Source organism: Triticum aestivum, chromosome 2A (assembly GCF_018294505.1).
Source record: "Triticum aestivum cultivar Chinese Spring chromosome 2A, IWGSC CS RefSeq v2.1, whole genome shotgun sequence".
Taxonomy (NCBI): Eukaryota; Viridiplantae; Streptophyta; class Magnoliopsida; order Poales; family Poaceae; genus Triticum; species Triticum aestivum.
The window spans coordinates 501,820,668-501,835,345 of record NC_057797.1 but is presented as its reverse complement, the minus strand read 5'-3'; the positions used below and the strand labels follow the sequence as shown (position 1 = coordinate 501,835,345).

General features: G+C 46.1%; 2 protein-coding genes across 4 annotated transcripts; one reads left to right on the top strand and one right to left on the bottom strand.

Annotated features, from left to right (window-relative positions):
* Window positions 1-2,757: 2,757 nt before the first annotated feature.
* On the top strand, window positions 2,758-10,835 carry LOC123189110 (DNA cross-link repair protein SNM1). Of its 3 annotated transcripts, none has more exons than XM_044601444.1 (10): window positions 2,758-3,323; window positions 3,537-3,717; window positions 3,824-4,063; window positions 4,135-4,279; window positions 4,998-5,132; window positions 5,213-5,279; window positions 5,364-5,441; window positions 5,794-5,846; window positions 5,926-6,052; window positions 10,462-10,835. In XM_044601444.1, exons 1-9 carry the CDS (start codon window positions 2,813-2,815, stop codon window positions 6,025-6,027), a joined length of 1,512 nt encoding a protein of 503 aa, XP_044457379.1. In that variant the 5' UTR covers window positions 2,758-2,812; the 3' UTR covers window positions 6,028-6,052; window positions 10,462-10,835. The 3 variants fall into 3 exon arrangements, with proteins under 3 accessions (XP_044457379.1, XP_044457380.1, XP_044457378.1); XM_044601445.1 differs by having other exon boundaries at window positions 5,926-6,057; XM_044601443.1 differs by lacking the exon at window positions 10,462-10,835 and having other exon boundaries at window positions 5,926-6,146.
* LOC123189111 (protein indeterminate-domain 12) lies at window positions 7,349-10,144 on the bottom strand. Its single transcript, XM_044601446.1, has 3 exons — window positions 10,006-10,144; window positions 9,121-9,517; window positions 7,349-8,198 (listed from the first exon to the last, which is right to left on the bottom strand). Exons 1-3 carry the CDS (start codon window positions 10,142-10,144, stop codon window positions 7,349-7,351), a joined length of 1,386 nt encoding a protein of 461 aa, XP_044457381.1.
* Window positions 10,836-14,678: the final 3,843 nt, after the last annotated feature.

Below are 14,678 nucleotides of genomic sequence, written 5' to 3'. Positions count from 1 at the left end.
TGTTTCTCAAAAGAAATTTAAAATAACACTGACATACATACCCTTAGAGAAACTCTAATGGGGCAACCCATTTTGTCCGCGACTGTTCGTTTGGGTCGGTCGGACAGTAAAGGCGACCCAACGCGCCGACCCAGCAGACGTGCGTCCGTTTTACGTCCGCGGGCGACCCATTCCCGGCCCATTTTTTAGCCTGATTTGCATTAGTGCGGACACGCGACGGACGCGCGCGCGCTCGCCTACTCCTGTCCCTGGGCCCGTTGGTCTGTGGCACATTGGCCTCCCCTCTCACCCCCCGGCCGACGAGCAACCCTCGCCCCGCCTCCTTCGTCATCGACGCCGCCGTCCATTTTTGCCAGCGACTCTTCCAGCTACCGCCGCCTCCATATCCGCCCAACACGCCGCCCTGCCCCCAGTCGCCCGCCGCCGCCGTTTTGCCGTCGGGGAGCAAACTGGTTCCCGCTGCCGCTTCCCCCACCGCACAGCCGCCCGCGACCAAGAAGACGCCTCGCCGCCCCCGCCACATCCGACCGGCACGCTCGTCGGACGCCGTCACACTCGTCGGACGCCGGCAGGGCAGCTAACTAGTCTGTGGGCGCCGCGTCTCCCCTCGTCGGTCGTCTCCTTCTTCGACGCCCGCAAGTTGTTCGACAGTTTGCCAAGGTACGAAAATGGACTCCGCCGACGAGTTCTTTTTCCACAATTTCCTTTGCGACTCCGACGATTCGTCGTCCGACGAGGAGGAGGAGATATTGGTTGCCGTGTTGGTTCATCACCACCTCAACAACCAACGACCGTTGTTCCGTGGCTCCATTCTGGTCCACCTTCCGGCGTTGAATCGTAACCAAGAGAGCAGGCATTTTCTTCTCTGGAAGGACTACTTTGATACAACAAACCCGTTGTTCAAACATCACAAATTCCGCCGCCGGTTCCGTATGGTAGGCATGTTTTCAACCGTATTAGAGAGGGAGTGGTCAGCTATGATGACTACTTCGAGTGCAAAGAGGATGCCGTCGGCAAGATTGGTTTCTCCTCTTATCAGAAATGCACTGCCGCCATCCGAATGCTTGCATACGGAGTGCCCGGTGATCTCATTGACGAGTACGTCCGTATGAGCGAGTCTACATGCCTAGAGTCCCTGTATAAGTTTCTGCAAGGCTGTGATTGCTGTGTTTGGCCCTGAGTACTTGAGAGCTGACAGTTGAAGATACAACCCGTTTGTTGGCAATGAATGCCAGCAGGGGCTTCCCGTGGATGCTTGACAGCATAGACTGCATGCACTGGGAGTGGAAGCACTGCCCTTCTGCTTGGCAAGGGTAGTATAAGGGACATGTCAGGGCTTGCACTGTCATACTAGAGGCCGTGGCGTCTCAAGATCTCTGGATCTGGCACTCTTTCTTTGGCATGGCTGGATCACACAATGATATCAACGTGCTTCAGCGCTCGCCGGTGTTTGCTAGGCTTGCCGAAGGCAACAACCCACCGGTGAACTTTACTGTCAACGGCCACAACTACGACAAAGGGTACTATTTGGGTGACGGTATCTATCCTCAGTGGACCACTATTGTCAAGACAATATCCAACCCTGTCGGAGAGAAAAGGAAAAGATTTGCCCAAGAGCAAGAGAGTGCTAGAAAGGATGTCGAGCGTGCCTTTGGTGTTTTGCAATCTCGATGGGGCATTGTTCGGTATCCTGGTAATACTTGGAGCACGCAGAAACTATGGGAGGTGATGACTGCTTATGTGATCATGCACAATATGATAGTAGAAGACGAGCGTCCGGAACGTCTGTATGATCAAGGCTTTCAGTTTAAGGGTGAGAATGTTGTGCCTGAGCATGGAGTAGCGGCAACATTTGAGCAGTTCACTCAGTTTCATGAAGACATGCGTGATTGGGAAACTCACGTGCAACTGCAAAATGATTTGGTTAAGCATATGTGGACTCATGTTGGCAACCAATGGATGTATCTTCTTTTATTCGTTTGCAAAACTATGTGAAACATTTTTTTTGTATTTGGCTTGTAAAACTATACTCCCTCCGTTTCTTGATATAAGGTGTATAGATTTTTGAGAAATTTTTCGAAATATAAGGTGTATTACCTTGCACCACTCGTTTGGATAACTTTTAAAGGGATTTGATTACATTTCCTTACATAGGGCAAGCTCCTCTATTTTCTCATGTCAATTGTTCAGGTGTAGTCTCGCCCAAAACTTGTGAAATTTTCCCTCCACATGCGTTCTTTAATTTCTGTGCCAAAAACTATACACCCTATATTTAGCAACGGAGGGAGTACTATTTATTTGGGCGGCTAAACTATTTTGTTTGTTATTTCATTTCACAATATGTTTGAATGCAAATCAATGTAAAATTGGACGGCCAACCGGCCACGCCTGCACATCGGCGTGTTGGGCGCGCTATCGACCCATACGAAAAACAGGGCGGACGCTGGACAGACGGCCGATCCAAACGAACAAAAAATAAACGAAATCACCGTTTGGGTCAGCTGGAGTTGCTCTTAAACCAGCACGCAAAATAAAATGGAAACAAAGAAAGTGCCGCGCCCAAATTAACATTTAACGTTCGCATCCGCATTTGGTCTAAGGATGCGATGGTTATCTTTTTTTTTATACGAAAGACCGAACCAAGGACGCGACGTTGGATCGTCGATCAAACTGATCGGACGATCGGCAGTCCCCGCAGCGCGTTCACACCACACCCTATTCGTTTCCCACGCCACGCCACTCCTCCCCGTTCCTCTTCTTCCCTCCCCACTCCCGCCGCTCGTTTCAAACCCTCCTTGCGACCCCAGCCGCGATGGTCGCCGCCATCGCCGGCGACGCCGAAACCGACCTGACCCTGCCCATTTCGGACGACCTCGACGACAACGGTTTCCCCGCGTCACCCCCCACCGCACCCGCCACCAGCAGCTTCGCCGACGACTTCTACCGCAGCGGCATCGACTGGTCCTCCCTGCAAGCCCCTCCTTCTCATCGGAGAAGGCCAGCCGATGGAACAACGGAGAAATTTTGCGGCCCGTTGGTTCAGAAGAACCTCTTCCAGGCGTGGGGGATCGAGAAGCCAGCCTCTGGAATGACGGAGAAAGTTTGCGGCCCGCCGGTTCAGAAGAACCTCTTCCAGGCGTGGGGAATCCAGAAGCCGCCGCGGGAAGAGGCGGCGCAGGGGGTCCCCGTTGGGGCTGGGGCTTCCTCCTCTTCCCCTTCTCCTTCTGTTGCTGGGTCCGGTAGGAAGCGGCGCTGGGGAGGCTCGGACGAGAACGGGGCGTCCAGGAAGCCCGTCGCTTGCCCCTTCTACAAGCAGATTCCCGGTAAAGGCTGTTCCTGCACTCACGGTTGGAATTATGGCCGCGTATTGCGTTACTAGGGTCTATTGAAGAATTGCTGTAGTGATTTAATTAGTTCACTACCGCGTGTCTCTGTGTATGTGGCTCCGCGCTAACTGAGAACGGTAGCATATTGAACGCTAGCTATGTTTGATGTCACTGATTTGTTCTTTTCATGTATCTTTAAATTGGATCTAGGTACGCCGTTCACGGTGGACGCATTTCGGTATGGAGCAGTTGAGGGGTGCTCTGCTTATTTTCTCAGCCATTTCCATTATGATCATTACGGTGGGTTAACCAAGAAGTGGTGTCATGGTCCTATCTATTGTACTGCACTCACTGCACGCCTGGTGAAGATGTTACTATCAATTGACTCTGCGTAAGGCTTCATTTTTCGGAGTGTTTGATGATGACCTCTCCAATTCTCTACCACCAACAGCAGCAGCAGTGATACCAACTACTGAGTGGCAAATTGATGTTTGCAGGTATGTTTGTCCCTTGGAGCTTGATACTGAGTATGTCATTGACGGAGTGAAGGTTACCTTCTTGGAGGCCAATCATTGCCCTGGTGCAGCTCTAATTCACTTTCGTCTTAGTGATGGCAAGACCTATCTCCACACTGGGGATTTTAGAGCATCAAAATCCATGCAATTGCACCCACTCCTCCAAACTGGCCGCATAAGTTTGCTTTATCTGGATACAACATATTGCAATCCAAAATACAAGTCAGCTCACAACCTTGAAATTAAGCATTTCCTCTATAATGTTTACTTTGCTAACCTGATAGCTGTTTCAGATTTCCACCACAGGAGGATGTTATTGATTTTGTTGTCAGGACAGCTCAAAGGTATCTAAAGAAGCAACCAAAGACACTTATTGTTGTTGGGGCATATAGCATCGGGAAAGAGAATGTCTATCTAGCAATTTCTCAAGCTTTAGAGGTACTATATAGCTGGGATTTCACTATTTATTGCTGTCTTTCTTGCCAAGTAGTATTTCCTAATGCTGTGCTGTCTGAAATGGCCATGAGCGTCTTTTAGTTTTCAGATACTCCCTCCATTTACTTATACAAGGCCACTACGCAATATACATTTTGCATCTATACAAGGCCACCAACAGTAATCGAGGCAAAAATTTATGATATTTTCTTGGACTAGTAACCTGTTTAAAACTTGCATGCAGTCGTAATGACACTCAGCTATTTCCTCCACTCAGACTAGCCACAGTGGGAGTAACTTCAGCAGTAACTTCAAGTCCAACTAAGCAAATTTGTCTATGTGGCAAACTGGCAATGAGTTAATGAAGAGAGAGGTAGTTCTAGTAACTTAGCTAGTTACTGTAACATCACATGTCCCAATGCAGTATGAGTCTATAACCTAATAAATGGAGCTTTGCATGACACCACACCTATGTTACTACCCACTATGAAGGTAGTAACATAGTCTAGGGATATGTGTATGTTACTAGTGTATGTTACTCTCCATTGTGGCTAGTCTCAGTTTTCTTGCATGCATGTGGCGTATTAATGATCCTAGTAAACGAAAAGAAAAGCTAGCTTGCAAAGTATGTATTAAATTTTATCCTGGTACCTGTAATATGAGATTGTGGCCTTGTATATAAAAATGGAGGGAGTAAGACATTTTTGTATATTCTTTAAAGGTCCCTATATACACTGATGCATCACGAAGGCGGATTCTTCACTCATTTGGCTGGCCGGACTTGTCCAAAAGGATAAGTTCATGCAATCAAAGTTCACCACTTCATGTTCTGCCCCTTGCATCACTGCAACATGAGGTCGGAAATGAATATCTGATTAAATTAAATTTTGTGGCTTTATCTAGTAACATCTCTCACCAGAAAGTAGCTTTTAATAGAACTTGAAGAAGTACTTGGAGACTCTTGATCAAAGATTTCTAGCTGTGCTGGCTTTTCGACCTACAGGTTAATGATCTCTAGGAGATAAATTCTGTATTCCATAATTTGTGATTGCATAATTCTTAGTTCTCTTTCCTAATCTTTTATCAGGTTGGACTTTTTCTGAGGCAGCTGGAAAGGAGCTTGACTTAATTAAACCTAGCTCTAGAGGCAGAGTTACAATCTATGGTAGGATTTGTTAGAGCTGATCATGTATTTTCCGTCCGTGTTTGCTTTATTAATGCGAAGGTAGGTAACCACCAAATTCATTCTCAGAAATTAAACCACATCTTATGCGCCCTATATTAGGCCGTCCTACATGGATTATGTGTTTTGTTGAACTTTAAAATGAACTATCCTTTTAAACCAGAAGCTGAACCGTATAAAAAGCATACGTGGTTCAAATTCAGATTTTTAACTGTAATATGATGATTAACCTCATTCTTATCCAATCTGTGTCAGGTGTCATGTTCAGCAATTCCAAACTTGCATACATTTTCCGCCCCTTTATGAGTTCTGAAGTAATTTCTTCTCCTTGTAGGTGTACCTTATAGCGAGCACTCAAGTTTCAGCGAGCTTAGGGACTTTTTGAAGGTAAATCCCCAAACTGTTGTTACATTGCTAGTCTTTGCTGCGATGTTTTCTAACCATAGGATAATATTTTTCTGGTTAGTTTCTGAGACCTCAAAAGGTAATTCCCACTGTTAATGTTGGTAATGCGGCAAACCGAGATAAAATGCAAGCTTATTTCCGGGAATGGCTCAAGGGCACGTGATGGATGGAGGCATGAAGCATGATCAGTTATGTAAGCCTCATATGTGGAATTTTCAGTGTGGTATCTGTTGTACGCCTTCCTACATTTAACAGTCTAATAATGCTTTGTATCTTCGTGAATTTTTCTGTGGAGAATATTTTCTACTCCCTCCGTCCTAAAATAAGTGTCTCAAGTTTAGTATAACTTTGTACTAACGTTAGTACAAAGTTGAGACACTTATTTTGGACAGAGGGAGTATATACTTTAACAGATGCCTTATTTATGTCCCAGCGGCATCGTGATGGTACATGAAGATCAACCAAAACCTTTAGAGGATTATGCCTTTTTATTCTTTTCTGTGCTGAGAAGGGGAGCCTTGGCGCAGTGGTAAAGCTGCTGCCTTGTGACCATGAGGTCACGGGTTCAAGTCCTGGAAACAGCCTCTTGCAGAAATGTAGGGAAAGGCTGCGTACAATAGACCCAAAGTGGTCGGACCCTTCCCCAGACCCTGCGCAAGCGGGAGCTACATGCACTGGGGCTGCCCTTTATTCTTTTCTGTGCTGAAAAGATATGTTTGAAGAGGTGCCATTTCTCCCCACATTTTGTAAAGGCATGCATTTTTTTGCAAGGAAACACTAAAGCTTTTGTCTTGATGCATCGATAGAAATAGAAGTTTTTTTGTACAAGCCTAAGAATAGGGATCACAACCCCAGCAGATGATGCTACACCTGACACCCCTGAGCACTAAGCTCTGCCAGTAGTGACGCCTGAAGTCCTTGTACTGGCCCACAAACTGTCGTCTGCCTGTATTGTGTCGCAACAGCTTGGTGAGTGACATTGAGCCTCTCTGTTGAAGATGGCAGCGTTTTGTTGCTTCCGGATCCAGTATGCTGTGAGCATTGTCATTTGAGGCATGTATTTTACTGAAGCAGATAAAAATGTATTCTGTTGCTTTCTCATTTGAGAGGCAACTCTGTTTTTTGTTGCTCACATGTTGCTTGTCATTGAAGTCATAACATTCCAGACTCTGGTTATTAATTATTGTTCAATCAAATACATGTTCTGCACTCTCTATTCCAGCATCCATAATTATAATTTTGCACTGAGCTTTATTCTTATTGAATGCAATACCAGATTTCTGTAAAGCCACACTGTCCGTGTCAGTTTTGTGTCAGCTCAGTTTTCAGAATTTCATGAAATCATCTTCTAGCCATATTTTGACTTAAATAATAAAGGTTTTATATTGTAGTACATGTTATTGAAGGAACTTCAAGCTGAAACTATTTGTTGTAAGTAAACTATTGTGCTTATGAATCCCAAATGGGTCTATAGATTCATGAGACTACTGATGGTAGGAGTAGATATCTTGCTCAGATTTCTGCTGCTCATTGGAATAGCTTAATGCCATTTCCCCATTGTAGGTGTCATCGTGCATCTCGGCATTACCATGGCCTCCTAAACCTAGAAAGTCTTGCGTTAGTCCCACATCTCTAACCCCAAAAATGGTCTCATGCGCATTTTGCTGCATATGATCCTCATCAACCATGCTAGAGCTTCTATTTTCTGCCCCCATGGAAAATGGCGGTAGTCCGATCCAAGGCACTGCATTAGGAAGTCTCATGCAGCTACCAGTCCATGGTGAGTTCATGTAGGAGCTGTTGTCTTCAGCAGTCTTCTTTCTATCACTATTAGCTATCGGGGTCCCTAGGATGCCAGAAGATATCCCAATGTGATCTTTGGTGGTGAAATAGTTCGGGAAACCTTTCAGAAGCAATGGCGTCGTAGGATCTTCACTGGTCTTTGCTCCCATCTCTGCTGCTTTCTGTAGCAGGGCTGTGGCTGACATGTATGGAGAGCTCATGGACATGTAAGGAGAGCTTGGTTCACTCCCATCTGCTAGAGTGCCAGAATCGTGTGGTAATATCATCTGGTTGGAGAACAATGAAGTGGACCTTCGGATGAAAGTATAAGGTGATAAAGACCCCAGATGGTCGTCTGAACTATGGTCATTACCAGAGAAGTTTCCGGCTGCATCATTTGGGGAAGAGTCTGGACCAGGTATCGTGTGCGGAAAGATGTTCTGCTGTTGGCCATGCAAACTTCCCACCATGGCAGCGAGGCTTTGGTTGATTCTGGAGTTATCTTCAGTTAATGCATCACAGAAGGCTCGATGTGTGATGAAGCTGTCCTTTCTGTAACAATATTGTAACGGGAAGAAATGTCAGTTTGTAAATATCGGCACTTCAGATGGTTACACTTGTGATTGTTCACTCATGTGGTGTAGACTGTAGATTGCCTGGAGAAGGTAGGGAAATGTTTTTCTACTAGGATTCCCAGCTTATTGTGTTTGAGATTCACTCTGAAACAAGAGCAACTTGGCAAAACATCATGTAACACTTAGAAACAAAGATATTCTTTGACAAAACTAAAAAAATGTGGCAAGGATATTCAGGTGAAATGGATGGTGGATCTATGCACGCTAGGTAGCATGCATGGCAGAAAATAAACTTTATATGATTCAATCCTATGTTTGCACCAAGTGTGGGAAACTGATGCTGGCTTGTTTTGTTTTTGTAATTGAATTTCTAGCCGGTGAATACACGGTTCTTTTAGGTCAAAGGATTATTTAAAGAATTTCGTAGGATTCTAATCCAGATGAAATTTTCCTTTAGGTTCATCTGATTCAAAGGAATGGATCCTCCCAAATTCCTATGGATTGCTTTTGTACACTACAATTCCATAGGATTCCTCGCAAGAGGTTAGATTGCATGGAAAATTCCTTCGAGTCTATGACAACTACGATATCCACTCAAATCTCTAGAAAATTAGTGTTTTCCAAATGGTGAAACCAAATAACCTTAATACTAAATCCCTTGTACTTTTGATTTCTGTAGGATTTGAAATGCCATGACATCCTATTCCTATGATTTTCCTATTCCGGTGCTTTTTGAATACTGCAAACCAAAGAGGCCCTCAGGGGTATTGAATATCACATTTGGAGCAGTCATAATCAACAATTAATCTAGCTGAAATATCTACTTGTTGAAATACCAGACAACTCCAGGATTTAAGAGCCTGTTGTGCATTATAGTTCTTGATTGATGAGAAAAATACCTTGAGAATATTGTTCCGCAATCACAGCGGTACTCCTTGGTGCCACATATCTTCGTGTGTGCTCTCCAGTCCGATTGGACTGCATATTTCTTAGAGCATCTTTCACACTTCCATTTCTTCTCGCCATGCTTCCGTGAGTAGTGCTTCTTTATCCCTGTTAGATCACCCAAAGCACGGGTTGCATCATGGTGAGGGCAGGTGGCTTCAGGGCAAATATACACCTTCTTCTTAGCGTCGGTGCCGCTTGTCTGCTTGAGCTTCCATGGTAAGTTGTGACACCTCCTGTGGAGTTGAAGGTTTTGGTCTCTCTGGAAACCCTTATGGCAGACTTCACATATATATCTGTTTGTTGCCAATAATGTCTTGGGTGAGAATGCAACTACTTCTGCATCTGGATCTGCACAATGAACAAGATGAACAGACGGGTGATGTTAACAGATTGTTGCTCCTGTCCGCATCCTACTTTCATCCGTCATTTCACTCAACAACAAACTGTTTGAATGCTATGTGTTTGATTAATTGCTGCATGGCTTAGAGCTATTTATTACCCATGAAATAAATTAACTAGACCTGGGGTGAATCATGACAGGATTGGACTGTAAAAACAATAGTTCAGCAGTGAAAGTAGGTTGTTTACAAGTGATCGTTCAGACTCACTAATACCATAATCTGTCTTTATACGTACGTTTCTAATCAACTTGATATCATGACAGCATTCTATCATCTTTATATGAGAACCACTCCATGTTGGCACAGTTAAAGTTTATACTTGGATTATGCCTGGATCCATCTTTCGTGCCAGCATGTTTTTGCCTTTGTGGTAGTTGAAAGTATGGGTTGAACTCATAAATACTGAAACAATATATGCTACAACTGTTACCTTACCTGGTTGGCCAGGATGACCTCGTCTCTTTTTCCCTGCATGGATGATGGGGTCGCCTTTGCTCAGTGCTGCTTCACAGAGTGCCAGCTTCTGTTGCTGCTGGAAGTTGAATAGAGACTCTTCCTCAGATGTCTGAGACATTGTTTGGTAGCTCAGTTTCTGGTGTTGGGAATGTACTCGAAGAGAGGAGAGCGCTGATTTAAGCATGAGGGAATGGAATAGGAGAGGTCAATTTCTTTTCTGTCAACATCGGTAACTGTTGCTTCACCATTTTTCTTTTGCGGGAAAAGCTTCACCATTATTTGCCATTAAACAGCCAAAACCATATTTTGTTTCCTCAATTATTTTATATTATTATTATCTCGTTGATTGATCTAATAGTTTTTGAGGCCACTGGAACAACTGGAGGGTCATATTAACATTAGGAAGATATTAACTTTCATGTGACTTTTTTACAGGTTAGAAGCTGTACACATTATAAATACCGACAAGAGAGGATCAAGCGCATCAGGCATCTTACTCTGGGAGGGTATAAACTTACTAGCCTGTCATTGTCGACGTGAATTCTGTGACGTGTATGTATATTATATCTTGGAGACAATGTCACAATCGAACGAAGGAACTGATGGAGGATCAAGAGTAGATTATGCTTAAAAGTGCAGGCATGAGACGGCGGAAGGGTAATGACAATGGAGAGATCCGCTAGATGTGACAAACGCTGGCCACATTTTTTAGTCGTTGTCCTTCGTATGAACCCTGTGTACTGATACGATTGGTTTTACTTAACTACCTGGCGCAATGTTTCAGTAATAAGGAAGAAAATTGATGGTTATGGGGTGGGGTATTGCTGTGTGGCTCATCTAGGATTGGCCACAAACCACAGAGTCACATTTCGTTGGTTTTACAAGGCCAATTACTTGCATTTGTGTTAACTGAGTTAGAAAAAAGAATATCATTTTCATTAAAAAAACGTGCTTGAAATCTTTCCTTTCCTTTCCTTTTCCTATTTTAGATGTATCTTTCTTTCCTTTTCCTACTTTGTGGCTATGTTAAGAAGCTCTGGAATTCGTGCTGTCCCGGCGCTTGTTGGAATGGAAACGTATGTTTAAACTCGGCGCTTGTTGGAATGGAAATGTATGCTTAAACTTGGCATGCGATGATTCCAGAGAACCGAAAGCTGGGAGCATTTTGGTTGCGTGGTGGAGCTTTCTGATGGGCGGTTTCCCCGAGAGAGCACGGCGAGTGACACCCCGCTCTCTTTGGCTCCTTGTGTGTGCGAGCCTGCAGCCAGGGCTGAGGCAAGAACAGGCAACAGGTCTTCCAACAGTATTCACCAAACGGCCATGCTCAAATGTCCGGATGTGTCCATGGACAGCGGACACCGGCCGTCCAACCTTATACCCAAAATTTCATATTTATTCGCCCCTTGTCCAATGAAGAGAGAAGAGATAGAGGCAAAAGAATGGATTTGTAGTAGGGTTTGAGGCTGCGTTAGCGCTGTCCGTGGACAGTCCAGACCCCTTTGGTCTCTAGAGCTGTGCTTGATTTGAGGATAGTCTAGGGGAATTTCGGATAATTAAGGAATGGCGTTGGAGACCTAAAAGTGTATAGACTACTTGGTCCTGACATATAGGGAAGATTTGATGAGCCGTGTTGAAGATGCACTTAGTAGGCCAAAATCATGGTCTCTCTCTCAAAATTGTGTCCGATCAGAAAGATTAATAACGTCTTTCACTCATCGAAAACAAGAGACCATATCAATTTTCAAGCTCCATGACTTAAGTTCTTTCCCGTTTATGAAAGAACTATCCTTTTTTTAAGGAATGAAAGAACTAGATTTTATTACTCAGAAGAAAGAAAAGGTTAAAATCAGCTAGCACAGCTTGTGCTGCACCCCTGAAACCTCATGTAACCGAACAGTGTTGCACTATCACATTTGCTATAGCTAGCTTACCGAAAAAGGCTTTCGCCCCGCTTTATAAATAAAGCAAACCGCCAAGAGCACATACAAGGACTAGTTCAGACACACACACCCAAGACGCACAACAGAGAAGTCCAGAGGTACTGCTGAGGGCACAACTCAACAAGCCCAAAACACACACGACATAAAAGATAGGCTCAGCCGGGGCTAAGGCCGGAGAGCAAACAGACGACTAATCAGGCTCAGGCGGAGGCGGCGGAGGGGGCGGCGACAGGCGGACGGCCATCGAGCGAAGATCGGCGATGAAGGCGGAGATGGCGTCCCGGTCCCAAGGGCGCCTAAGCGGCCGCCAGAGCTGCAAGTAACCAGACAGTTTGAAGAGAGTGTCAGTAGAGCGTCGAAGAGGGGAGCGCTGAATCACAAGCTTATTGCGAATAGTCCAGAGCGTCCACGTGAGGGCCCCAATCTCAAGCCACCTAATGTGGCGAGATGGCGACGACGAGGCCTGAAGCTCGGCGAAGAGGTCGGGGAAGTTGGAGTGGCACCAATCCGCACCAACCGCCTCTCTAAAGCAGCTCCAAACAAACTGAGCAGACACGCAGGAGAAGAAAATGTGGTTCGAGTCTTCGGGGGTAACACAGAGGGGGCAGAGGCCGGAGCCCGGGCCATTGCGCTTGCGGATCTCAACTCCAGACGGCACCCTGCCACGGATCCATTGCCACATGAAGATGCGGATTTTGAGGGGCAGGCGAATGGACCATACCGCCTGGAGGGGAGGCGGGGCAGAGGATGGGGCAATAGCCGCGTAAAGGGACTTGGTGGAGAATTGTCCCGAGGCCTCGAGGCGCCAACGAACCTCATCCGGGCCCGCATCAACCGACGGTTCATGGAGAGCAATACAATCAAGAAGTTCGTGCCACACGGCCACTTCCGGATGCCCAAATGGCCTCCGGAACACGAGGCGCCCTAAGTCAATAAGGGCCTGTTGAACTGAGATTGTAGGGACGACGGCGATGGAGAAGAGGTCAGGGAAGCGGGCTGCGAAGGGAGCGTCACCCGCCCATCGGTCAAACCAGAACAAGGTCGCAGAGCCCGAGCCGACCGAGATAGAGGTCCCAATGCGGAGGACGGGGAGCAGTTGGATGACTGATTGCCAGAACTGGGATCCACCCGAACGTTGGCAGAAGGCCAGAGGCTAGCCACGCAGGTATTTATTCCGGATGATATCTAACCACAGACCTCCCTACCCTTGTGAAATGTGCCAGAGCCAGCGGGAGAGGAGGGCAATGTTCATGCGCTTAGAGCACATGATGCCAAGGCCTCCCTGCTTCCGGGGCTTGCAGATGTCGGGCCAGCTAACCATATGATACTTCTGTTTGTTATTGTCCTGTAACGCCCTCGATGCGGCTATATCGCCCACGTGTCGAAGCACAACTTAGAGGCATAACCGCATTGAAAGCAAAGTCGCAAGCGAGGTAATCTTCACACAACCCATGTAATACATAAGGGAAAGAGATACACAGTTGGCTTACAATCGCCACTTCACACAATACATGAATAAAGCATTACATCATCCAGATACAATCAAGGTCCGACTACGGAACCAAAATAAAAGAAGACTACCCCAAATGCTACACAGATCCCCGATCGTCCCGACTGGGCTCCACTACCGATCAACTGGAAACGGAACAACACAAAGGACAAGATCTTCATCGAGCTCCTCCTTGAGCTTGGTTGCGTCACCTGCTCGGTAACATCGGCACCTGCAAACTGGTTTTGGAGGTATCTGTGAGTCACGGGGACTCAGCAATCTCACACCCCCGCGATCAAGACTAAGTTTATAGGTAGGGTAAAAGGTATGAGGTGGAGCTGCAGCAAGCGACTAGCATATTTGGTGGCTAACATAAGCAAATGAGAGCGAGAAGAGAAGGCAAAAGCACGTTCGAGAATCTATGATCAAGAAGTGATCCTAGAACAACCTACGTCAAACATAACTCCAACACCGTGTTCACTTCCCGGACTCCGCCGAGAAGAGACCATCATGGTTACACACGCGATGGATGTATTTTAATTAAGATCAACTTCAGGTTTTCTACAACCGGACATTAACAAATTCCCATCTGCCCATAACCGCGGGCACGGCTTTCGAAAGTTCAAATCCCTGCAGGGGTGTCCCAACTTAGCCCATCACAAGCTCTCACGGTCAACGAAGGATATTCCTTCTCCCAGGAAGACCTGATCAGGCTCGGAATCCCGGTTACAAGACATCTCGACAATGGTAAAACAAGACCAGCAAAGCCACCGAGATGTGCCGACAAATCCCGATAGGAGCTGCACATATCTCGTTCTCAGGGCACACCGGATGAGCAAGACGCCGGGTAGGCCAGCCCAGAGTTGCCCCTGGTAGCCCCGAACATCGCTCAGTTGGACCAACACTCAGAGGAGCACTGGCCCGGGGGGGGGGGGGTTAAAATAAAGATGACCCTTGAGTCTGCAGAACCCAAGGGAAAGAAAAGGCTAGGTGGCGAATGGTAAAACCAATGTTAGGCCTTGCTGGAGGAGTTTTATTCAAGGCGAACTGTCAAGGGTTCCCATTATAACCCAACCGTGTAAGGAACGCAAAACCCGGGAACATAACACCGATATGATGGAAACTAGGGCGGCACAAGTGGAACAAAACACCAGGCATAAGGCCGAGCCTTCCACCCTTTACCAAGTATATAGATGCATTAATTAAATAAGAGATATTGTGAT